The sequence below is a fragment of the Orbicella franksi genome, chromosome 6, assembly GCF_964199315.1.
Source record: "Orbicella franksi chromosome 6, jaOrbFran1.1, whole genome shotgun sequence".
Classification (NCBI taxonomy): domain Eukaryota; kingdom Metazoa; phylum Cnidaria; class Anthozoa; order Scleractinia; family Merulinidae; genus Orbicella; species Orbicella franksi.
The window spans coordinates 7,038,443-7,062,963 of record NC_138150.1 but is presented as its reverse complement, the minus strand read 5'-3'; the positions used below and the strand labels follow the sequence as shown (position 1 = coordinate 7,062,963).

Genomic DNA, 24,521 nt, shown 5'->3' with positions numbered 1-24,521 from the left:
TTCGTTTGAAACTACCGGAAACCTGGAAACATCTACCTTATTGAGATGGCTCTGAATTTGTTGTTGTGTGGTTTTGTTTGCTTATGTTTTACTGGACTCGGTATCATACGGATCTCGAGCAGATATTGAAGAAAAATCGCCAAAATATTCGTTAAAATGGACACTGAAAGTTGAAAACTTCCATTAAAGAAGGTCTTCAGCCTGAAGGAGCTCATAATCGTCAGAAACTGTAATTAATTGAATTCGTCAATTTTTTGGAAAAAAACTACAATGAGAAAGTTTTCGTAATAGTAGTTCCAAAATTCTCCACACAATGGCTTTTTGCCTTTCATTTTCCTGAAATTTTATTTATTACTTTAAACTAATCTTGAAATCTGATTGCTTGTTTTGTTTTACTGTCCCATTCTCATTGGCTGAGAAAAAGATGCGATTTAGAGCAAAAAATAGTGCGATTCGTGAATAAATCGCACCACTGAGAGCCAATCAGGTTGCAAGGATAACCAGTGATTTCAAAATGGATTTAATAAAGATCATAACCGGATACAATTAGCAGTTTCATCTTACTTTGACAAGATCAGCTATCATTCTTATTTATCCCCAAATGAGTTTGAAAAAACAAAACACGAAAGGCGTTGTTAAGGAAACTTGAATCATATTGTGCAATACTGCTACATATCTACCTCAAGATATCTGACGTGATGATGATGGTGAAACTTTATTTGAGTGCCAAGACCTTATAGTTTGGAATGACAATCTCATACTATGAGGGGGCACAAATTAATACTAGTAGAAATTATGTTAAGCACCCTCGTTCACCTTTCATTGCTGACTGTGTCTTCAACAATATTTTATCCTATACCGCCATCATTGAGCATTGTAACAATTCACACAATAAGAAACTTTCGCGTTGGTTCAAAAGATGAAAATCCAAACAAAACAGTATATGAAATGAATGTCGGGGTCATTGCTTCGTCTTTTTGGACAAGACACTTGACTCTAGATCGCACAATGCCTTTCTCCTCGCAGGTGAATTAACTGGTAGCTGCGAATTCAGTGCTGAAAGGTAACCCTGTTATGGACTAGTATTCGTTGCTATCAGGCGCCTGGTCCACTGTAGGGCCAAGGCTGCTCGAGAGTACAAAGCTCGCTATAAGCACGAAGTGAAGGCTAGCATGTATAATCCCTTAGAAATTTAAATTACAAATCAAAGAACGCAGGAGTGGGACGGCATGCAGCTTTTGCAGAAATGGAGAAGAGACTATTTGAAGAGTTTCAGTAACTGCGCAAGAAAGGTATCAAGGTTAAGGAATGGTGGTCTTAAAGTGCTTGCAAGCAGCTTTGATGGCGGAGCTGCATCCAGCAATGTAGTTTAAAATGTCAGAACGCTGGTTTGATCTATTCAAATTACGCTATGATATCAGAATGCGACGCTCAAGCAAATGCCGCAGAGAAAGAGCCTGAGACACTGTGCAATTCAATTAAACAATTTCACAGGTATCTGAGAAGAACCGCACAACTAAAGCAACTGAGCTGAAGGGTGTTCAAGAAGGCAGGGTGGGTTCCTGGAAAACAAGAGATGAAGCAAATATAGACCAGACATCTCTTTAATTCTACTTTAATTTAATCTTAATTTGTCAGCAGCATCATGAATCAGTCCCTTTATTATCGTGCAAACTATTGCATAATAGTGGACATCACTTTACTAGCCACGGCTACGTTCTTAACGTTAACGTTTACTTGGTGAGGTAGCCTGAGGGTCAGGAAACTTCATCCCCCAGGAACAATTCTGGCTGTGGATGAAAGCAACAGAAAAATAATCGGACTAAGTAAAAAGCAAAGCATTCTGCTATGTTATTTCAGTACCAAGCTTTTAAATATATGTTTTGCCAGACTACATGTAGTGTTGCGAGTGGTTTTACGTTGTTCTGCCGGCTTAACGAAAAAACAAAACTGAACTGGATTCAACAGAGAAAATTTAGGAAATCAAAGTCTTACATTTAAGTCTGGTACTTTTCCAAGTGTTTGCTTTGAAGAACGTTGACACAAAACTGCCCTTTTCTATGTAATAATATATATATATTTTAGAAAATGGAGCCAGCAAAATGCGATGGCATTTCAAGACCGTAGAAACAAATCTTTGTGCGAAGTGTCCTCGCAACCAATCAGAGCGAGTGTTACAAGACCAGAAATTATGTTGTTCTTTAGTATTAAAGGAGATATGTCGCGGTTTAGCCTAAATTTTTTAAGTTCGTCTTTTGTAATCCGTTTTAATCCTCTTCATCCTTAACCATCCTTGTTCCTTTATGTTTTAATAGTCTCTCTTGTTTTTCTTTCTTAGTAAACTACTACTCTGACTTTGAAGGTAATTTTGTTCGTGGCCAATATAACTCACAATACACTGACTGAGCTTCTTTAATTAGAATAGTTAAGCTATGGAATAATTTACCAGGAGACTTAGTGGAAGCTGATAGCTTCCAGCTATTCCGATCCAAGCTCAAATTGTATCTGAATGTTTAATTAAGGATCCTTGTTTTTATATATTTTCTGTATTTCTCGTATTATTTTAGGGAGTTTTTACATAGGGTTCACCTCATAACTTCCTTTTCGAGACGCCTTTTCTTTTTTTATTTGTTGTTTTTATATGTATACTTTTGTAACTTTGCGTCTTGAATAAAGAATGTATGTAATGTTTTAAGTCCTAGGCTGCTTGATGTTACTGTCAGTAACAAAACGAAGAAGGCTCGCGTGTTTTTACATGCTGTGGTGTGTAAAACAACAGACGTAGGAAAACTGAAACGTTTCAACCCAAGCCGTGCGACGGTTAACACAAATTCTTTCAAATTCTAGCTAAAAGATGTTCGAGGAGTTAGGCTATATGCAAACAGGAAGCGGCCATTTTCTACTTGATTGAGAAAATAAAGCCTTGGACATCAGTAAAGGACATTTTGTTAACGATAAGAATTTTGCATAGTAACTGCTACACTTGCAATTGCGTACCTCCAACTGACTGCTCAGTGAGTTCCTCGGCTGATCCCTCCGTGACTCCCTCTTCAGTTGGCTTCTCCGTTGGTGCCTTCGTTTGGGGAGCCAAAGAAGGTGGTCGTTTATGACCGAAGAAGCACCACGGTACATTCTGGACCGTATGGTCAAAGCAACAGTCTCTCTCTTTTTCACACTCGTCACGGCCTATACCGAAATATCCACAGTCCTTGCGATTCTCTGGAGCAATATCGTAACATTTGCTACCTGTGAAATGAAAACGCAAACAACAACAACAGTAATAATTAAAAAATCAAACATAACTTACCTTTTAAAGTGCCGCTGTTGGAACCGGAGACTGTTTGGACAACCCCACAAGAAAAGTTGCTTTCTGTGACAGAAACTTGTGTCCGGCATAAGCATAATACCGCTTGAAGACAAACTTGTTTGAAAAAGAATCTATAGTGAAATCTGGTGCTAACTAGCTCATTTACAGAATTTGGTCGCCGGCCAGTAAGCTCTCTTGTTCACAGATTGAGACACATGCATAGACTAATATGAGATTTGAGAATAAGACTTTTCCGAAAAGAAAAGAGCCCCACCAAGAATCATGTACTTACTCTTCGGATAAAAGCAGTACTTGGAGCCCATGTTGTATCTCCTGTCGTCATAGCAACAGCCTCTTCCTTCGCAGACGTCTTTGTTAATACCAATCCATCCACAGTCAGCACGTTTTTTGACGTCGATGGAACGACATTTGTCAGCTGTTAAAAAAAAAAATAGCTACAATAGCTACAAGTCGCGGTGAAAATTCTTTGTATCACTTCTTTTTTCGATCTTTTCTTTCGGCGAACGTAAACTCCTTTCCTTCGTCTCAACGAATTGAGTGGATCCACTATTTTTTTCTTAGAGGCGAACGATGGAATATTTCTATCCCTTCTGGTAGCATGCAGAAACACTACAACTCGTAGGCATAGCAAAATAGACCAGACCAGATCGTCGACGAAGCAATACCTATCTGGGGATGCAGTAGCCTTACCAGCGTCGCTTTCATTCAACTCATCGCGTGCCAACAGAGTGGTCCGCCATATAGGAAAGTCAAAAGTTAAGATATCTTTTGTTTGGTCGTATGTTGTTGAAATTTCAACAATGAATGAAATGTTTTCATTGACAGTTTCAACCTTACAGTTTTCATATTCTAATTATTTATTACCTAGATCAGTTTTACTTCTGAAACACCAAGGCACGCCTTGAACAGTGTCATCATAGCAACAGCCTCGGTGAACCTCACATTCTTCTTTCCTTATCCCATAATAGCCGCAGTCTAGCCGCTTGTTAGGGTCAATATCATAGCAATGCCTATGCAAGGTGTCTTAAAAACAAAATCGAAAAAAGAGAGTACAAGTTGAAATTTTGGAAAAGAAGATGGACGATTTTCCCTGACGGGTAATGAAAGGGATTAATGGGAGTAATGCAGTAGTGGTGATTGCATTAACGATCTTGTTCCAGGCTCTCCCGTCAGAATGTGCTAAATTGAGCAAATTCAGTTTGCTAACGAGGAAATAAGAGAGAAATTTAAGCTAATAGAGACATTAGAACAGCACAAGAACATTGATGACATGAATATTTGATCCCACTCTTGTCCTGTGCAACTTTTGACTCTTTCCTTTGGACCGTTGCATTCATAATTTGAGGGCCTAGAAGGAACAGCGCTTTAATAATGATTTTAAATGGAAAGTTTTAAGTCTAAAAATGGTTTAGCCTTGTAAGAGCATATTTTATTTTGTTAATTGTAATGTAACCTTTTATATTTTTTATCATGATATGTAAAGCGCTTTTGAATATTTTATAACTAGCGCTATCAAAATGTATTATTATTTAAATGGAGTCTCCAGCTTTAAAATTATTTCCGTGAAAACAGAAATCTGTTGTAGACTCCCACGAACGTAAAACTTAGCCCTAAAGAGGTAAAGCGGTATTGGCATGCTTTTCAAACAGAAAGGAACGAGAGCACTTCTTGAATAGAAAAAAGGGTTTGACTGGGTCTTTATTTTCCTTATTTTAGCATCAAATTAAAATGTCTTTACTCTTACCTCCCAAAACGTAGCCTATTAAGAAAAAAAGGTATTAATTAGTATTGTGAAAGTCTTCGAGAATCATCAAGACGAGCAGAGAAAAGAAAGAGAAAAATATCATATAAAGAATAAGCAAAGAAATATGCGATAGCCTTTTACGTATAGGGAGACAATGATAACAGGGATTGTTACGGTTTTGTTAGTTCAGCGGTATGACAAACAAACAATGGGTTTTTAAATAGGAAATATTCATAAGATTATTCTCAATTCATATTTCAAAATGCTGTAAAAGCTCCATAGAGCTCCTTTCTCTATTAACCCCCCCCCCTAATAGCCCTTGCTTGTTTTTGACACAATCTTCGCTCCCTAATAACCCCCGTTCTCTCCTTCTTTGGGAAACCTTTGGAACCTCCTCCTGTCTATTGAGCCATGCACGTCATCTTCAGCCCATCCCCAGGCTCGTAGCGGGAAAATAAAAACAACAACAGAAACAACAGCAAATTAAGTCGTTCACGTAATTCGAGAGGAGTAATTGATCCTAGAAGATGTTCCTCAATTAGAAATCGGCTCCGACAATGATGAAATTGCGAATGCAAAAGTAAACTAATGACGAGAAAACTCTTTTCCGTGTTTGTGAAAGGAAAAAAAAAAGACCGATAAATTGCATTTTGAGTTTCAGTTAATACTAACATATATTTAGCACTTGCTATATGTACAAAAATCATTTTCAGATTCAGTACATTAAGATTTGAAATAAGGCTCCCTCTCTATAAAACCCCCCTCTGTAAATAATTCTACGTTAACTGACATCTTTCTATTGCTAGCTAATGTGAATGATCTGAACGTAACAGGTGGACGTTTGCAGCTGTTTTTGATATTGGTCTGCCTCGGAAAATGTACACGAAATTCGACAAATGAATACGCACTTGCACAAAAGTGTTTATGGGCAATGCCTAGTTAATTATGAACTGCAAGGTTATGGAAACCATAACAGGCGTAGTCTGTCCATGTTTTCGTCGTTATAGCCCAATGATTGGTAACAGTTTTTAAAACCTGCGATATATCCTTGATGAGAAGTCTTTGCAGCTTATAAAGATAAACTATCAAAGGCAGGACATTAAAACTTTCTCAGGTGTTCCAAACCTTCAGGCAATGATTGTGTAAAACCTGCAAATGTATCTTTATATAAAACCGTTAACACAAGAACATTAAGTACGATAATTAACAACACCTGGATCTGCCTTTTTCGCCAGGTTTCCAAGAAAAGTTCCCAAGTACTATACAGTCTTCTCATTTTGCAAACTTAAAGTTTAGTTGTCGTCTTGAATGCAGACATTCATATTATCAATAATCTGTTATTCCATTAGTATCGTTACCGCAGGAGAATATTGAAATTCGATGACCGATGATCTACATGCATATAAATCTTTGTTCATTTCTTTGCTGTCCTCTGTAAACACAAGAACGTGCAATGACCAAGTACTGCGTAGTATAAAGACGGATAAAGTTTCGTCTTTCCATTCAGAGTTGAACGCTGTCATTGCATATTTAGATTGAGCACGTTTTTGGAGCCATTGACGTACCGGACAACCGCGAATCTCGCTGGTAAAATATAAATTCCTTTTTTTACTAGGCGTCGTCCTGGGCGTCCGTTCGTCGTTGCTTAAGTTCCCTGTTAGGGAGCTTTAGCAAACCACGACGGCAACGGCGACGAGAACGTCATCAAACTAAAGGGTTAACGAGCAACACAATAGCTGTGTACGTGCGTTATAAATCTTCGTACATTTCTTTGTAGTCCTCTGCAAAACAACAACGTGAAATGACTAAGTTCTCCTTACTTTGGAGAACGTGAACTGCACTGGCTAATTTTTTGTTTCTTCCTTTGGAAATGAACGCTGTCATAGAGCACGTTTTAGACCGATAGGCGTACTGAACAAATCTACGCGGTTACGACATTGGAAGGTAAAGTTTAGATCCATTTTTTTAAAAAGGCATTGTTCTCGGCGTCCCTGTCGTCACTGCTAAAGCTCCCTAATAAGAAACTCGCGAGGCCTGATATCATGAAAAACAATAATGACCCATCGACACTGGTAAACCCAGTAGGCGAGGCTCTAACATGAAATCAGATGAAGAAGTGAAATGAAGTGAGTGGAATTTTGATAGCGAGCTTGTTAAAGTTATCGCGATTCAAAAATCGAATACAAAGTTAAATAAACCACAATAATGGCAAATTACTCCCCACCTAAGTGGGCCTGGGAAAAAGGTCAGACAAGAGAGAGAAATGAATGCAGCAAAGTCTTAAAAAGTAAAAATTCAGAGATTTCTCGTTTTATCTTACCTACTCCCAGCAGTACGATCACAAAGGCCGAGTGGGACATTTTGATTTCGATGGTTCTGCACCGGAACGGAGCGCCAAATACAAGTAAACCTGTATGGATTCACGAGCTATGCCTGTCACTTGCCTATCACCGCGAACTGATGAAGGTGTATTTCATGGACACTGTCTCTGATTAATTTGGAATGTTGAAGGGTTATTTACACAAGGCGAGTTTACCTTCAAAAACGTTTCATTCACGAGAAGGAAAACGTGATCGCTTGCATGTATCATTGTTTTAGCCACGCACTAATCATTCAAAATTAGACCCGAAAACAAACACAGTTTGTTTAAAGTAAGAAACTAAACCAAGCATTGATAATCAGTTTATCTTGCTAATACGAATAATATCTGACAAAGGTGGCGTCTCAGTTGCTCAGGTTTTGATTTCTGAGAGCAAGAAATTAAAAGCATAGATTGTTTTCAGTATCTTTGATTGTATTTGTTATTTTGGGCAGTTGTCGGATGATTGCTTCGCTAGAAGCATGAAACTCAGAGTAGCAATTCAACGTTCGTTGAACAAAGTGGTCTAACTCTGGAAACCTACTTAATAAAAGCTCTAGTTCATCTATTGAGTACTATAATAGTCGATGAAGATTTCAATTCACTATTTCATTATATTTTACAACGTTAATTAGATGGTGAAACCGTTTCATAACTTTCCTCCGAGGAAACTAAACGAAGAGTCTCTCTCTTGAGTAGATGTATACATTTTGCTTCAGATCAATCGATATTAGTGGCCAATATCACTTCACTTTGTCACTTATCTATTGTCGAATTGAACTTGCACGAAGATCAACGTTTAGTTTACTTAACAGTAACTCTTCGGTTCTTCTACGCATCGGTATTAAGAGGTAAAATCAAGTTACATGAATAACGAAACCGATACCTTTTGAACAACTTTGTTTGTTTTCTGAAATTTAAACGTGGTTTTGTAAGCTTTCAATATTGGAAGGTTTTCAGTTTCTGAACCAGCGGTGCATATTTTGAATCACGCACATGAAATGATAACTACACAATGTGAAACAGCATACATAATGAACGATGTGTCAAAACATAATTTTCATACCATATATCAAACAAGAAAGACCGTTTGTGACCACATTTCCAAACACCGAGAAGAGAGTTGAAAATACGACCCGCAGCGGAGTATTTTTGACAAACTTCGAGGTGTTTGGAAATTTGGTCAAACACTGCCTTAAGTGTTTGATATATCTTCTCAATTGAAACTAAAACCAAGGAGTAAACGGGGAAATAAAATCGTAAAAATCTATGCTAATTAAGATCAGATATCCAAACACCGTCACGGCCATTATTCCTTTGCTTAGACTTGATGAATTATTAATGAGTTTGAGAACATTGTTTCAAAACGGATAGTGGTATAATCTGTTCTTTAATACATTTTCTTTGTCTAGTATCTGAGTTACTCGCTCGTTCACTCGTTAGATTTTTTACCAATGGTTTGTAGAGTCTGTAGACGGCGCGTAAGCCAATTCAATGACAAACTTGCGTAAACAAACCCACTTGTAAGCAATTTACCGCAAGAAAAAAAGATAAACATGTTATTGTCCGGCTTAGGGTCGGTCCGTATAGTGAAAAACTGTGACCTCGGGTTTGAAAATGCTGCCCGAGGCCGCAGGCCGAGGGCAGCATTTTCAAGACCTCGGTCACAGTTCTTCCCTATACGGACCTCCCAGCCGGTCAATAACATATATATATTATGCAAATTTGACAGCAGCGCATGCGAACGTTCTTTTCTACTAGTAGGACATCGAACGCGGGTTGTTGATTCGCATAGGGGTGACCTCATAGCACCTTTTCCCCTTGGACAAAATTGCCCAGATGTTTTATTTCATGTTGTCATAGCAGAAGGACTTTTCTTTCCAACAAAGTTGTTTTCGACTTGACTGTATCGGACATACCAGAGTGCCTTTACAGCTTCTGAAACTAGCCAATTTATGAATATTTACATGAAGCTCGTTAAAGCTCGAGATGGCATTTCTTCAGAGGACGCTGAAACCTTTTTAAGAACTGGAGAACTTTCAACAGTGCCATTGGTAAAAAAAAAGTTGAAAGGTTGCGCCCTTTTCAGAGTTTTTTCCAGGAGTTGCAAAGTGGCCAATTTTCATTTTAATGCATACATAATTAATGTGCAAATCTCATCCTGTCTATTTTTTTTGAACTTCCTCGAAAACTTTAACTGTTTGAAACTGACAATGGTATGTTCGAATATAAACGTGCTCTTTAGGCAAAGTATCAGGATTTTCGATCTTACGAGCCTGGCCAGCGATTCTCGATTTTCTTAAGGCACTCACTCTGATTGTCTCTGCCAAACTGATATTGAGCCTGTGCAGAGATCTACAGTTATCAAAAAAAGAAGGACCATTCAAGAAATCATGCTCCGTCCGACCCGCAATCGTAAATAAACTTTATGGGTATTCCTTATCCCCATAAAAAAAGAAATCCTCGTGACGCCCTCTTAGTCTCCAAGGGATTGTAGAGTTTCATTTGAGATTAAGTGGAAGAGCGCAATTCCTTCATTTCTTCCTTTCCTATTCGTTCCTGTTACTTTGTTGCAATCATGCTTAAAAAAAATGCTAACAGTTGAAACGAACTCTAGAATACTGAGGGTGTAAACTGTTAGGATTTGATCGTAATTAAAAAGGCGATAAAATATCATCTCAGTCTGATGTTAATGTCTTGACAAGATCTTACTACAGTGTGGATAGCCTTAAATCTGGAAGTTTGTTTGCATTGATTTATTCACGCCAAACGTTACATCTAACTGGGTTCTCGGTAATCCTCAACGGAAATCAATCATATAACCGTAAAATCTTCTGATTGCATGATCCAGTTTATGTTTTATTCAATACCCACTACACTATCATAACAAGAGTATTTCTAAGCCCCTCTTTTTTTTCCTTGCATGTGTCATTGCATCAGTAACTGAAGGCAGGCTGTAAAGAAAAATAAAAATGAATAAATAAGAAGAAGTGGATATAATACAGGCTTTTGCCTTAGCGTGAGTTATTTAACTGAGAACGTGTAAAGTAAATTTTAAACTCTTCAATTTTGTATCAAACTACCTTTTAGGACTCCACTGGAGATTCGGTGCTTTTTGTCGGCTCCACTGGAGATTCGGTGCTTTTTGTCGGCTGCACTGGAGATTCAGTGCTTTCTGTTGGCTCCACTGGTGATTCGGTGCTTTCTGTTGGCCCAGCGGCCGCGGATGTCTCAGTTGGTTCGCTACCCTTGAAGCACCAAGGTACATTAGGTACCGTGTGATCAAAACAACAACCGCGATCGTCTTCGCATTCTTCCCGTTGAATCCCATAGTAGCCACAATCTTCCCGTTCCTCTGGTGCAATCCCGTAGCATTTGTTATCTGGATGAAAATTAATTACAGAAGATGCTGAAATTCACTATGGTGTGTATTTTATTATTGGCTTTATCGCGCTATGTTCCCGCTTTTAATTCACGTGGAAGGTAGATCATAGAAAATAATGAAAATAAATGATGAAAACAACATTGCGGTGCTAAAACTTTACAAAATGATTTATTTTCCCTGCACTGTATACAAACCAGTTGGATAAAAACACCACTTAGTTTCGAAGCCAAAGTCAGTGTCGTCATAGCAACAGCCTCTGTCTTCGCAGGTTTCCTTGTCAATCCCGTACCATCCACAATCGTTTCGGTCTTCAGGACTTACACTGCATGTGTCAGCTATGTTGAAAAAAAAAAAGTTGATATAGACCTAGTTTTAACCAAACTTATTCACGTCCATGTTAAAGGTGAAGTTCTTTTATTATTGATTTTTTCATAATTCATTGCAATTCTATTTCAGCTACCTTTAAAGGATCCAGATGTCCTCAAAGGGAGGGTGGGGGTTGGTAAAGTGATAAGGGGCCATTCCGTCATGGGAAGGATCAAAATTAGGGTAACTTGGTGACGCTAATCGCGTGATAAGTATGCTCTGTGGCAGTTCTCTGGTAACTCAAGCCTTTACCTGTATGATGAACCAGTGAAGAAAGTTGATCTTTCCCATTTTCTCTGTAGTAGCTAAATGAAATTTGCAAACTTTGAACGAATCTTTCTTTTTGTTTACAGCCACAACTGCAGGGTGTATCGCATATTTTTCAAAGATAACTGTAAAAATTATTTTGATTATATTTATTTGCTTTTTTTGGTCTTGTGTAAAATCCAGACGTGGACTAATGCAAGCGATCATCAAAACTCCGCCTTTTGTAATTGTTTTCGTGTAACCATTATGGTCTAGTTTAAAGAATCAAGTATAGAGAGTATATAGGCGATATAAAAGTAATGTTACCTGCTAATGAGTAGCCTGTAAAAGAGAGAAAAGAATGACTACAGTGAGTATTCCGAAAAGATCGACTAACGAAAAAAACCTACGTCTCACACAAACAGTATGGTCGTTTTGCAAACTAAATTTTGACCAATCTTAGGGGGCGTTCTATATCGTGCCTATTGGCCATTCACAGTTAAGACTGAAAATAATTAATATACCAGGTGGAGTGATTGGTTAAAGAAGAATAACATAAAAAGGAGTCTAAAGGGTTTGTTAGGCATGACTCTCCCAATGGAATATATTAAAGTATTAAACAAAAAACAAGGGTGTGACCGTGGCTCAGCTGAACTTCCTAAGCACAAATTGATGAATATGTCCTTGTTGACCAGAAACAAAGACTAAGCAATATTTTATCAGCGACGTTGTTTGTCTATTTTTATGGAAATGGAAAAAAATATTAAGAATGATAATACAGTATTTTGAATAAATACAAACTGATCATGAATTCTGAATTTTGTATTAAGGTGGCCGAACACAGTTTTCGCGCGCGCTTTTGCTGATGCAATTCAGCGCGCGCACAAGGATTGCAAAAAACAAACATGCCGCCGTCAATAGAGCGATCATTTTATTTACTCAGCACTCGCACTATCTGTGCTATTTTTCTCTATAATTAAACGCAGTGTATTGGTGGCTTTAGTCTTTTTTCATAAATATATGTTAGAAAAGGTAAAGATGCAAATAACTCAGCAATTCGCAGCTTTTTCTTTGTTACCGAAAGAACCCAGTTAAATGCAGCGCATGCGTAGTAAGTCAAAAAATTGCGATTGAATGAAAATCTGCACTCTCGGAAATACGCCTATTTCTCGTGAACCACTCATTAGAATTTCACGAAATTTGGCACGAAAATACTTTAGGAAATAAGTAACTGGAGTATTGAAAATAATTGAACTTTAGCAAAGGAAACTCTAGATTTTCCAGTAAACCTTCAACAAGGGACAATTAAAGATCTCTCTTAAATTATTAGCAAAATGGTCTTAACTTGTAAGAATCGTTACAAGCTTGGTGCATGCAAATTATAAAGAAAATCTGATGACTAGATTTTCTACAAATAAACAAAGCCGATTTTAAAGGCCTGTTTATTTTTATTCGTGTTGCCATGGCAACAGCACATACGTCAGCTTAACCATCAAAAAACCAAAGTTTGTGTTGTTAACTTGCTTGCTGCCATTTTTGGCGACCGAGGGATCAAGGGTTTTAGAGAAAAAGGTGAATGAAACATAGGTATCAAAAACTGTGTTCAGCAACCTTAACTGAGAAAATGTCATTTTGAGAAATTACCGAGAGACTTCGTTTTGTACATTATTTATCAAGGAAGCTATCGTTTCTTTTATTCAACTTTAAATAAATGAAATTGAGGTGTAATTTTGGGGGCTTATTAAAGTAGCGAGTTCAACCGATATTCGTTTGTGGTAGTATTTTTGCCGAACGTGACACTCCTTAAGAAATACGATATTGCAGTTTATTGAGAGACGTTCTCGTTTGTTACAAATGAGGATCTAGTCTTTCATAATCGACGAGCTTGTAGCGAATTGCTGGAAAGTGTCGGTGAAAACGTATTTCTCTGCCGTAACTTTATTTCTAATCAGACTTTGACAATAACTTTGGTCCATGAACAAAATGATAAGTTCCGGTTGAAATGTCGGTTCCTCGATAACAAAGCGTTCTCAAACAATCTCAAACGACGTTTTTTTTTCATTTTTTGCCTTCACCAATACATACTGCTGAATTTATCAAACAGCCTTGAACTAAAATGGTTTGAACGGTCTGCAACAAACTCTACTGGTGGATGTTTGTTCTCTCGGATAACACCTGTACTTCAGACAAATCATGAAGAGACCTGAGGAGCAGTTAATTCGAAGAACAACGGAACAACGATGAAGGCAATAAAACTGAGAAGACTCAATCACAATGAAGATATTGCCAATGATTGCATGACACATTGAAGAATAGCGTCAAGAATGGTACAGGTAGCAAAATAACACATTTCTATTGTAAGTTTAAAAGGAAAAGTAAATAAGACCTTATTTCATTGTTTGGCTCAATGATGACAAGCCGTTAGCAATATATTTAGGTTTCAAACACATAATAGGGAAATTCGTCCTCCTTACCTACACCCAAAATTAGAACAAGAACTGATGTGGTCTGCATTTTGTCGTGCACTCTTTCTTGTTCCAGACGCAAACGTCGACTGCGTACAGAGCTTTTGCGCTCTGGATTAATTTACCTTTAACACGAGTCAAGTCTTTGGCAATCCATGGAAACCAAAGTGTTGGACAAGCATTAACACGGATGGCGTTTAAAAGAATAAATAAGTGGACTCTTACTGAGATCAACTGAAGCCGACACGTCTTTCAAAAAGAGAAGAAAAGTCTAGTAAAAATCATTGTCAGCCCTTTGAAGACATGCACTTCAAGACGAGATCCGATAAGAGACCGAGAAATTTCAGTTTTTAGTGAACAAAAACCTTGTACTAGAATGGTTTTAAGTATATTGCAATCCTTTTTACATTTTCTAAAAGCTGAAGATATTATTAATTGCCTGAAATAACACCAAAAACAATTCTCCATGGAAACTCGAAGAAATACATTTCAAGGTTCAGAGAAATTGTGCAAACACACTGGTCAAATTTCATTGCCAGTTTTATTTCATCATTTCTTTCAAGTGTTTCATATAAACTTAATTTTTTTTCTCCACATTTGGTGTTGTTAGAACTGACTTCTTTTGAGAAGACATTTAAAACAGTCGCACAGCACTTTGCAATATGATGTAAATAATTTCTGTAGAAAGCTTTTTCCACTTGTTACTCGAACTTCTGCTAGATTCCTTATTAAGCTGTCTTATCTTTGTCACGCCTAAAGACGGGACATGCTTTTTTACATCTCCCCCATTCTCTCCTCGGGATTTTATGCTCATATTGAAATGTCCTAAAGCAATATTTCAAGCCTTTGCAATCCATGGACCCATAGTATTTGACAAAGAATGATTTCAGTTGGTTATAAAAGTTTTTTTCCATTCGTGAGAGGACAAACTCTGCAGATTGATGGAGACCGGAACATCGAGAAGTCACAGATAAGTAATGCTCTAAACAAACTACGTGTAGCGCCCACTAAGTGCATTGTCATTTGAATGGAAGCGTTGTTTATATTTCTTCGTTTTTTTTTTTTCATTAACGCTTCGTTCCAGAGGCTTTATTTCTAATTTTTGCAAATGAAGTGAAAGAACCTTCTCGACGTTCAAAGTCATAACGTGCTGTGTTTCGCGTTCTTGGCCATTACTGTCAAGAATTTACTAGAAATGCGAAATAAATTTTAAGACCAAATCAATCGACTCATGTGGTCCTCGGCAAGGCCAGCCACCCACCCACAAGATAGTTGCCGCTTCCATGCAAGTTTATATCAACGTAGAAAACTGCACAGAAAACTCGGGGGGGTTCCGAACGCTATCCAGTCCAATCGTTTATTCAAAAGATATGTGCCACATGAATCCCTAATGTAGAAATCTATAATCAAAATTGTTTTTTATTTCAATTTACGCCTGGCAGTATTTAATTCTGGCTGCTTCACTGATGATGTGAGTTTATAACCAGGACGTTTAGCTGCTTTAAGATCCCTTTATGTTGGTGGAGCCATCTCTCTCGTGAATTGTTCATGAAAACAAAATAATAATAATAATAAATACAGTAAAACAATACATCAAATTCCGCTACCTTAAGTGCGACACGTTTTCGTGAATATTTGTTTATTTAGTGCTTTGACGGCTTAAAAAGTGACTTGATAATTCATTTTGCTATGTGCATACAATATAATTGAAAGCAAGTACGAATGTAAATGAAAAAAAAATGTATACATATATATGCATCTACGTCCTATGACTATACCAGGCTTTTTTAAGGAAACTATTAAGGAAGCTATTTGACAATAATTTTTGTGGTTGCTTTGAGCCGGCGGTTGGGACTCTCTGTACACTGAAACTGACTCCAAAAATATGTAAAATACATAAATCATCAACAGAGTATTTTGATATGCTATAAAAAAGTGCCGGCCTGATGGGCCACTTAATTGGTTCGTATGTAGACTTTGATATTCAGGCCCTTATCTTTTACTTATATAATTGTTTAGAGACGGCTTTGGTTGCGCGTGTGTATTTTCAAGTTCAGGTAAGTTCATATATAGTTGTGAACATTAACTGCTGAAAGTAAACGCACTACAAACTATTCGATGGTGGCAATAAAAGACTCTAAAAATCTACGTACATGTAACCGCTTTAAGCTGAAGGCGAAGTTATATTGCGGGCCACCGCGGCCAAAAGCAGATGTCATGATAATCAGCCTTGATGTCATGCATATATCGTTTTTCGCCACGATTAGTTTGAAATATAAGGCTTTAAGGGTGAACAGCATAATCTACATTTAATACGTTTACGGGCGAATTCCCAAGTTTGTTTCTTTCTTTGTATGTTTCAAAGTCGCTTTACTGGTCTTTGGAACTGTGCAAACTGCTTTTCAATTTCGGCGTTGTTGTAGTATAGATAATTTGATTTGTTATATTTCCCCCCATATTTTTCTGCTAATTTAACGCAATGGAAAGTCCAGTGAAAAAAAAGATAAGTGCCAGTGGGAGCTCCGCTTTTACACTTGCTTGAATCTATATTTTACGAATTAAGCTGGACAGTCGTTTACCTGCGCTCCCTTCGCTTTCCAGACCTTATTAACATCAAAATAATTGTATATAGTTTTTAAGTGGTGGAACGATTTCACTCCTTCACTCCTTCTCTCTTCACCCCTTCACTCCTTCACTCCTTCACTCCTTCACTCCTTCACTCCTTCACTCCTTCACTCCTTCACTCCTTCACTCCTTCACTCCTTCACTCCTTCACTCCTTCACTCCTTCACTCCTTCACTCCTTCACTCCTTCACTCCTTCACTCCTTCACTCCTTCACTCCTTCACTCCTTCACTCCTTCACTCCTTCACTCCTTCACTCCTTCACTCCTTCACTCCTTCACTCCTTCACTCCTTCACTCCTTCACTCCTTCACTCCTTCACTCCTTCACTCCTTCACTCCTTCACTCCTTCACTCCTTCACTCCTTCACTCCTTCACTCCTTCACTCTTTCACTCCTCCACTCCTCCACTCCTCCACTCCTCCACTCCTCCACTCCTTCACTCCTTCACTCCTTCACTCCTTCACTCCTTCACTCCTTCACTCCTTCACTCCTTCACTCCTTCACTCCTTCACTCCTTCACTCCTTCACTCCTTCACTCCTTCATGATCACTCCTTCACTCTCTGTTAGACATTTAGAACCTCGGGCGACACTCCCATATGAGAAGGTCAGGGATGCTCGTCGGAAAATTTGAATTTAACTCCTAAAGAAGAATAATGTGGACGTTGCTCAAGCCTCATCAGACTCCTAAAAGATACCACTTCAGCGGAAAACAAATGAGAGCGTTTCTTTTATTATTATTTCTTCGAGTGCATCTTAAAGAATACTTTGACAGCAGAATGGTGACGTTTCGTCATCAACACCCTAAGTGAGACCAGAATCCTTGATTTGTACCCGAGACGACGAGCATCCCCGACCTTTTCATATAGGAGTCTCCCCCGGGTTTCGAACATCGTGCTGTCCAAGGCCATTTTACAGTCGATTGCACCGTGTCAAGTTAGTTATTCTTCACATTTCTGACACATGTACTCAATATCTTACCTCAGAAATGTTCTACATTGAATAGATTTTCGCACGAACGTTTTTATATATAGAAGCTAATTATGTAAATAGCTCATTTTCCGAAGGTGTCCTCTTATATAGGTTTTACCGTACCCGATTGCCGAAAACTGAGGAGATATTGAAAATCACAAAATTGATGAGCTGTAAGAAGTTTCGAATTATGAGCAAACCGAGAATGATCTTGAACAAAATATTGATCAATATAAAAAAAAAAAAAAAGGAATGAATGAAAGATGCGAATGCAGCCATAATACTACTGGAAAAAAGACAAGAGAGAATTATTCATCATGCGTATTATATTTTAAATTTTAGTTTACGTTGTCAGTATCTTTTCTTTACATTTATCGTTTGGATGATGAAAATAAAATGAATAAAGAAAAAACATGGTAGCAAACCCTATGCCATTCCACGTTTTACGGCGGGATCATTTACGGTCCACATCGGGGATCATTTGCGGTTCGGGATCATTTGCGGTCCAATTTGGGGATCATGATCATTTGCGGTCGGGGATCATTTGCGGTGCTGTACATGACTCTACGTTGCATAATGTTTTTTTTTTTTTCATTTCTACAATCTCTCAAATGGTAACAAAGAAAGAAAAAAATCACTGATATCGCCTGCCAAAATAAAGAACGAAAAAATAGGAATAAAAAGGAGATTCCGATTATAATTGCCTTGCTGATCGAACAAGAAGCGTTGCTTTCTTTATTATTATCTCGGACGAGGATCACCGATAACTTCATGAATGTTTTCAACGGTATATTCTCTTACCGATACGTTTTTCTAGTGGGTTTTAACTTTAACTTAACCTACAGATTAAACCTTAAGTCAGAGCCATCAAAATTGTCACTGTTTACAGACTTAACAGACGATCAATTTTCCAAGTTGAGGGGCTCATAGCCAATTTGATTATCTTTTACTATATGTTGTATATAGTTTTTATCTTTTGCTACATAATGTTGTAATCTTTTTAGGATTTTTATTGCTATTTCATTTTCATTTTTAGTTGCCCAGGGCACCCTTTAATAACAGCATTTGCTGACGTGCTTACCCTAGTTAAATGTGATTATATTATTATTATTACTATTATGATTATGATTATTATTATTATTATTATTAGTAGTAGTAGTAGTATTAGTATTACTTTTGCAGCATTCCTGGTGTTTTTGAACTTGCTTTGGATAGATTTCCTAAATTTATCACAAAAGGACTCAGTTTGAAAAATTTGATAATGTGATTAAATGATGAAAACGAAATAGTGCACCTGTGTACCTCAAAAGTGGTATTTAGCTAGTTTAGCTTTAAAAAAAAATGTTTACTCTTTACTCTGCGAGAAGCTCCTGACAATACGCGGCAAGATCTTCTGTGTTAGAACTCTTGTGAGCGTGGCATTTGTTAGCGTGACCGGACGTGACGCAGGTATACGCGCTAAGCCTTGTGGGCTAGTTAAGACCTCGTGCTTCTGCTCTTTGAAAATCGATCCTTGGTTGTGTTCGCGTTGTTGTTAGCACAGTCCCGAGTTGTAGGAGAATTAAAAGGTTGAAATGGAGCCCGTCGGGTGTATCTTAACTACTTTCCAACATTGATCACTTCGAGCCGGACGTGCGCTAGAGCAAATCCCGAAATCCTTAAAACCTTCGAAGGCGAGAAGTTCTTCTCTCGACTGCCGGCGGGAAAAAGAACGGAAAGAAGAGTACACCACAAGTGACTGTCAAGTCTACAAGCGACGAAACCTCAACAATGTCCTCGGAACTTACGAAAAAAAAAGCCGTCAGAACTGGACATCGAAATTCCACAGAAAGGAAATTGGAGAGTGCGAACGAAATTCTTAACTCTTTGAGCGACGACCTGTTGAGTCGTTCAAAACAACGAGCCACTCCAATCCTTTAAAAGTCCTCTCTAAAGGAAAAGTTGGACGTTATCCAGGGACTGGATAAGGAGATTCTCGATTTATCAACGGAGGAAGAAATTGTCAGCGAAATTGAAGAAACTGACCAATTCTGTAGTCACGTGGAATTGGTTCTTGCCAGATTAGATGAAGCGCTGGCCATCATTGCTCCAAAAGTAGAAGCCAGCCCTCACACGTCAAAGGGGCCGACGACCGAGTCCGCGCAGTCGGTAAGCCATGTGAATATTCTTTCTAATGATTCACCTCAAAGTCAAGTGCATGCTGCAGGCTCTCAAATTAAGCTCCCAAAGTTGGTCCTAAAGAGACTCAATGGAGATATTACAATACATAAGAACTCTAAGTTAGCGACTATTGACAAGTTTAATATCTCAACTCTCTCTGGAGAAAACCGCTTCTGAGGCAATTGTAGGTCTTGCTATTACGAATACAAATTATGAAGAGGCCATTAGTATTTTGAAGACCAGATTTGGCAACAAACAGATGATTGTAAACAAACACATTGATGACCTCATCAACATGGCACCTGTTTATTCTAATAATGATCTAAGGGGCATGAGACAGCTCTATGACTTAGTGGAGGTTCATGTACGTGGTCGTAAGGCTCTTGAAGTACCATCAGAATCCTATGGTAGCTTGCTTTCATGGGAATTAGACAGGCTGTTGGCAGTTATGCAGTTATGCATCAAGAATTGGAAGTACGGGAGAGAACTGCACAGGGAAATCACAATTCGCAGCCAGACCCACCATTCCGAAAGAACAAGCAGCATTGGAAAGGCCTACCCTGTGCCTCATCACTATTTTCTAAGTCAGATAGTAAGCCAACTTGTACCTATTGCAAACAACCTCATTCGTCTAATAGCTGTGAGACCGTTCCTAATGCACAAGCCCGAAGAGATATTCTTAAGAAGACCGGAAGATGTTATGTGTGTCTCAGAAAGGACCATCTGAGCCGAGAATGCAAATCTAATGTGAAATGTTTCATATGTGGTGGCCGTCATCATGTCAGCATCTGTGAGAGCAACCTGCTGAAAAAAAACTGGAACAAAGGAACAATGTGCGAAACCCGAGCAAAGGGAGAATGTGCACCCAGAAGATCAGCCAAAGCCCGATCACTCCCAAGTAACTATGTTCATTAGTTCTGCAACACCAATGGTTCTACAGACAGCTCGAGCCATTGTCTGTAAGTCAGGATTTATGGAGAAAGGTGTGAAGACTAGAATAATTCTTGACAGTGGGAGTCAGCGATCGTACATCACAAACCGTTTGAAGGATGAGCTAAGTTTACAAGTTGAATGTCAAGAGAAAATGCTAATCAAAACCTTTGGGTCACAATACGGGAAATTGCAGACTTGTGATGCTGTTTATTTTGGTGATAAACTACCTGATAACTAGCCCTGGCAAGGAACATGTACAAGCACCTCAATGGAATTCATCTTGCCGATTACTCAACAGGAGCAGAGCCAGCAGAAGTGGACATACTTATTGGGTCAGATCAATACTGGTAAACCGTGACAGGAGAAGTGAGAAGAGGAGAAAGTGGTCCAACAGCTTTACACACAAGGTTGGGCTGGGTTTTATCTGGACCAATACAGAGCTCAACGCGTGACTGCGATCCATCTGTGAACCTGGTATCCAGCACCCATGTCCTAAGATGTGCTGCTGAGCCGTCCCAACCTCTGAACAACGACCTTACTGGAGAGCTCAAACGATTCTGGGACCTGGAGTCATTGAGAATATCAAGTCCTGAACAGTCAGTTCATAGTCAGTTCATTGACAGCATCTGCTTTGAGCATGGAAATGTATGAAGTACATCTACCATGAAGGGACGTTCACCCAGTTCTACCAGACAACTATGAGACCAGCCACAAACGGCTGATGAGTCTGTTGAACCGCCTGAGACAAGAACCACAAGTATTGCTAGAATACGATAACGTGATCAGAGACCAGATCGTAAATGGGATTGTGGAGAAAGTCAGTGAACCAGCCTCTGGTGAAGTCGGAAGGGTTCATTACCTGCCTCATCATTCTGTCATTAGAAGAGAAAAAGAGACCACAAAACTCAGAATTGTCTATGATGCATCCTGTAAGTCAAACAGAGACTCCTTGAATGATTGTTCATACACCGGGCCAGCACTTTCACAGAAGATTATGGACATCATCCTGAGATTTCGACATTGAAAAGGCATTTCTGAATGTGACAGTACAGAAGAAGATAGAGATGTCCTGAGGTTCCTATGGTTTGATGCCGTTTCTCCTAAACGCGACTGTGAAACACCACGTGGGCGGATGTAAAGAGAAGGATCCTGAATTTGATGAGACATTTCTAAGGTCAATCTAAGTAGATGATCTTAGCTTAGGGGGAGACACTGATGAAGAAGCCTACGAACTGTACATCAAATCTAAAGTCAGATTAGCAGAAGGGGGCTTCAATTTGCGAAAGTCTGTAACAAACTCTCCTGAGTTGAGGAAACAAATAGAAGATAATGAGAGTGGATTGTGAGATAATGAGAGTGGAGAGTGGATTGTGCAAGGTATGCTACCTATCGGTGGAGATATGTATGACAGTGTAATCCTGCAAGACGTGTTGGTGAGTGATAGGGCCACAGTGGAATCGGTAGTTCATAAAGAACAATCATACACCAAGACTTCATTAGGAGACGCACAGGAGAGCAGCAAATCTGAACAAAAGATTCTTGGAGTCCAGTGGAATTTTGTAGAGAACAATCTTGTTTTTGACTTGAGGACAGTTGTTCGACTAGCTTCAGAGTAAAGACCGACTAAGAGGAACATTGCTGATGTGGCAGCAAAATTCTATGACCCAATCGGTTTTATATCACCAGTTGTCGTGCAGTTCAAACTTCTTTTCCAAGATCTTTGTTCGAGCGGAGCCGACTGAGACGACACGTTGGAAGGCCAATTAAGAATGAAGTGGGACAAGCTGGTTGCAAGTCTTCAGAAATCTCAGCCCCTTCGTCTTGAGAGATTCTATTTCAAAGAACCAGGGAATGAAATTGTCTGCTGCAATCTTCACGGATTTTGTGATGCTCTCTTAAAGGCATATGGCGCGGTTGTCTACCTCCAAGTTCATAGAGCCTTTCGCACTTATGTGAAGTTTGCCGCATCCAAGACAAGAGTAGCCCACTGCGTAGCCAAACAATCCCCAGATTGGAACTTTTAGCAGCAGTCATACTTGCGAGATTAGTCACAGCCGTTGAGGGGGCTCTGAAATGCGAAGTTCCTATCAAGAAGATTACTTTTTGGAGTGACTCTGAAGTAGCACTTTGCTGGATTAGAGGCATGGACGAAGAACGGAAACAGTTTGTACGAAGCAGAGTCAAAGAAATTAGAAGCCTTCTACTAGTGGAGAGTTGGAGGTACTGCCCCACAGACAGCAATCCTGCAGATGTCCCATCAAGAGGTATGAATTCATCTCAGCTCGCGGAAAACACACTCTGGGTGATGGGTCCTGAGTGGCTGAGCCATCGTGAGGAAGAGTCGAAGAGCATTGTCGTCACCGAGCGCATTCCTGAAGAATGTTTAACGGAAATGACAGTGAAAAATCGAGGGAACCTGAAATCTTTTACTCTTCTTGTGAACACTAATGACTCCAGCATTAGCTGTGTCATTGACATTAGCCGGTTCAGCAATCTTCAGCGACTACTACTTGTTACAGCCTATGTGTTGCGATTTCTTGAGAACCTAAAGGCAAGATTATCACCAGACAATGAACAGTTACTAATTGGTTCTGAAATTAGGGCAAAGGATATGGAGGTAGTAGAACAGTATTGGATCCTAGATGTACAGAAATCCTTGCAGCAGAATAAGAAATTTGAGAGTTGGAGGCGGGAGTTCAATCTTTTTATTGATCGTGTTGGCATTCTGAGGTGCGGAGGTAGGCTGTCGCATGCAGACCTTCCTTACTCGGCCAAGCATCCCATCCTCCTCGATGCAAATCGTGGATTTACAGCGTTGGCGATCAGAAATTGTCATGAGAGTGTAATGCATAATGGAGTGAAGGAAACTTTGACAGAGTTGCGATCCAAGTTTTGGCTGGCAAGAGGTGAAGAAATTACTACACAGGTGTGTAACATGTCGCCGACACGAGGGAAAACTTTATCAGGCACCACCACCACCACCCTTACCTGAATTTAGAGTGAAGAGTGGACCGGCCTTTACCTTTACTGGGTTAGACGACGCAGGCTCATTGTACGTTAAGGGAGCCAGTAAGAAGACAGAGGAAAAAGTGTGGATTTGCCTGTATACCGGCTGTGTTACAAGGGCAGTTCACCTTGACATAGTTCCAGACCTAACAGCGGAAGCCTTCCTTAGAATTTTTCGTAGATTTACAGCCAGGAGAGGATTGCCATTAAAGATTGTCTCGGACAATGGAAGTACCTTTAAATCTGTTTCTAGGCAGATAGCGGACTTGATGAAGAGTCCAGTTGTAAGACGGTACCTTGCAGAGAAGAAAGTCGAATGGTAACCTGGAGAAGGCCCCATGGTTGGGAGGTTTGTTTTAGAGAATGGTGAGGTCAGTGACACGGTGTATAAAGAAGACAATTAGAGGTGCTAGGCTCACATACGAGGAGCTGTTGACTGTCATCATTGAAACGGAGATGATACTGAACGGAAGACCGTTGTCCTATGTAACCTCTGCGGATGCTGAAGAGCCACTAACACCGTAACATTTACTTCATGGCGAGAGATTGATGAGTTTGATTGATACTTGCACCGGTGACTTGATGGATCCCGACTTTGAGCTGTCATCGACGGAATTAAGCAAGAAAATGAACCATCTCAGTAATGTGATGCGTAAGTGGAGAGATGAATACTTGATTCAGCTCAGGAATTTACACCGTCATTCTGCAAGGAACGCTGCACCAACACTTGTAAATGTAGGAGATATGCTAGTAGTACACGATGAGGATCTGTCCAGAGGTTTATGGAAGTTAGCCCGAGTGGAAAGTTTGGTGACTGGAACAGATGGAGTGGCCAGAGGTGCAACCATTAGAGTGAAGTCGAGAGGAAATAAGTCTAGCACCCTAAAGCGCCCACTCCAGTGTCTGTTCCCTTTGGAGATTCATGGTGGGGATGA

At 39.3% G+C, this 24,521-nt stretch overlaps 3 protein-coding genes across 3 annotated transcripts; 1 reads left to right on the top strand and 2 right to left on the bottom strand.

Annotated features, from left to right (window-relative positions):
* Window positions 1-331: 331 nt before the first annotated feature.
* On the bottom strand, window positions 332-7,670 carry LOC145489258 (uncharacterized). The gene is made up of 6 exons (XM_081468221.1): window positions 7,393-7,670; window positions 5,073-5,087; window positions 4,193-4,351; window positions 3,600-3,743; window positions 2,998-3,246; window positions 332-1,790 (listed from the first exon to the last, which is right to left on the bottom strand). Exons 1-6 carry the CDS (start codon window positions 7,430-7,432, stop codon window positions 1,768-1,770), a joined length of 630 nt encoding a protein of 209 aa, XP_081324347.1. The 5' UTR covers window positions 7,433-7,670; the 3' UTR covers window positions 332-1,767.
* Window positions 7,671-9,527: 1,857 nt separating this feature from the next.
* Window positions 9,528-14,012, bottom strand: LOC145489260 (integumentary mucin A.1-like). The gene is made up of 5 exons (XM_081468225.1): window positions 13,903-14,012; window positions 11,756-11,770; window positions 11,011-11,151; window positions 10,515-10,813; window positions 9,528-10,385 (listed from the first exon to the last, which is right to left on the bottom strand). Exons 1-4 carry the CDS (start codon window positions 13,940-13,942, stop codon window positions 10,518-10,520), a joined length of 492 nt encoding a protein of 163 aa, XP_081324351.1. The 5' UTR covers window positions 13,943-14,012; the 3' UTR covers window positions 9,528-10,385; window positions 10,515-10,517.
* An 8,711-nt stretch (window positions 14,013-22,723) lies between these two features.
* On the top strand, window positions 22,724-23,572 carry LOC145490424 (uncharacterized). The gene has a single exon (XM_081469547.1). It carries the CDS (start codon window positions 22,724-22,726, stop codon window positions 23,570-23,572), a length of 849 nt encoding a protein of 282 aa, XP_081325673.1.
* Window positions 23,573-24,521: the final 949 nt, after the last annotated feature.

Excerpts from the sequence above, each read along its gene's own strand:
- LOC145490424 (XM_081469547.1), top strand. The coding sequence starts at position 22,724 with ATGGACGAAGAACGGAAACAGTTTGTACGAAGCAGAGTCAAAGAAATT.
- LOC145489258 (XM_081468221.1), bottom strand. The coding sequence starts at position 7,432 with ATGTCCCACTCGGCCTTTGTGATCGTACTGCTGGGAGTAG. Across the intron at positions 3,247-3,599 it reads GTACTGCTTTTATCCGAAGA|GTAGCAAATGTTACGATATT; the intron begins GTAAGTACATGA and ends TTCATTTCACAG. Across the intron at positions 1,791-2,997 it reads CACTGAGCAGTCAGTTGGAG|CCAGAATTGTTCCTGGGGGA; the intron begins GTACGCAATTGC and ends TTTCATCCACAG.
- LOC145489260 (XM_081468225.1), bottom strand. The coding sequence starts at position 13,942 with ATGCAGACCACATCAGTTCTTGTTCTAATTTTGGGTGTAG. Across the intron at positions 10,814-11,010 it reads GTGGTGTTTTTATCCAACTG|ATAACAAATGCTACGGGATT; the intron begins GTTTGTATACAG and ends ATTTTCATCCAG.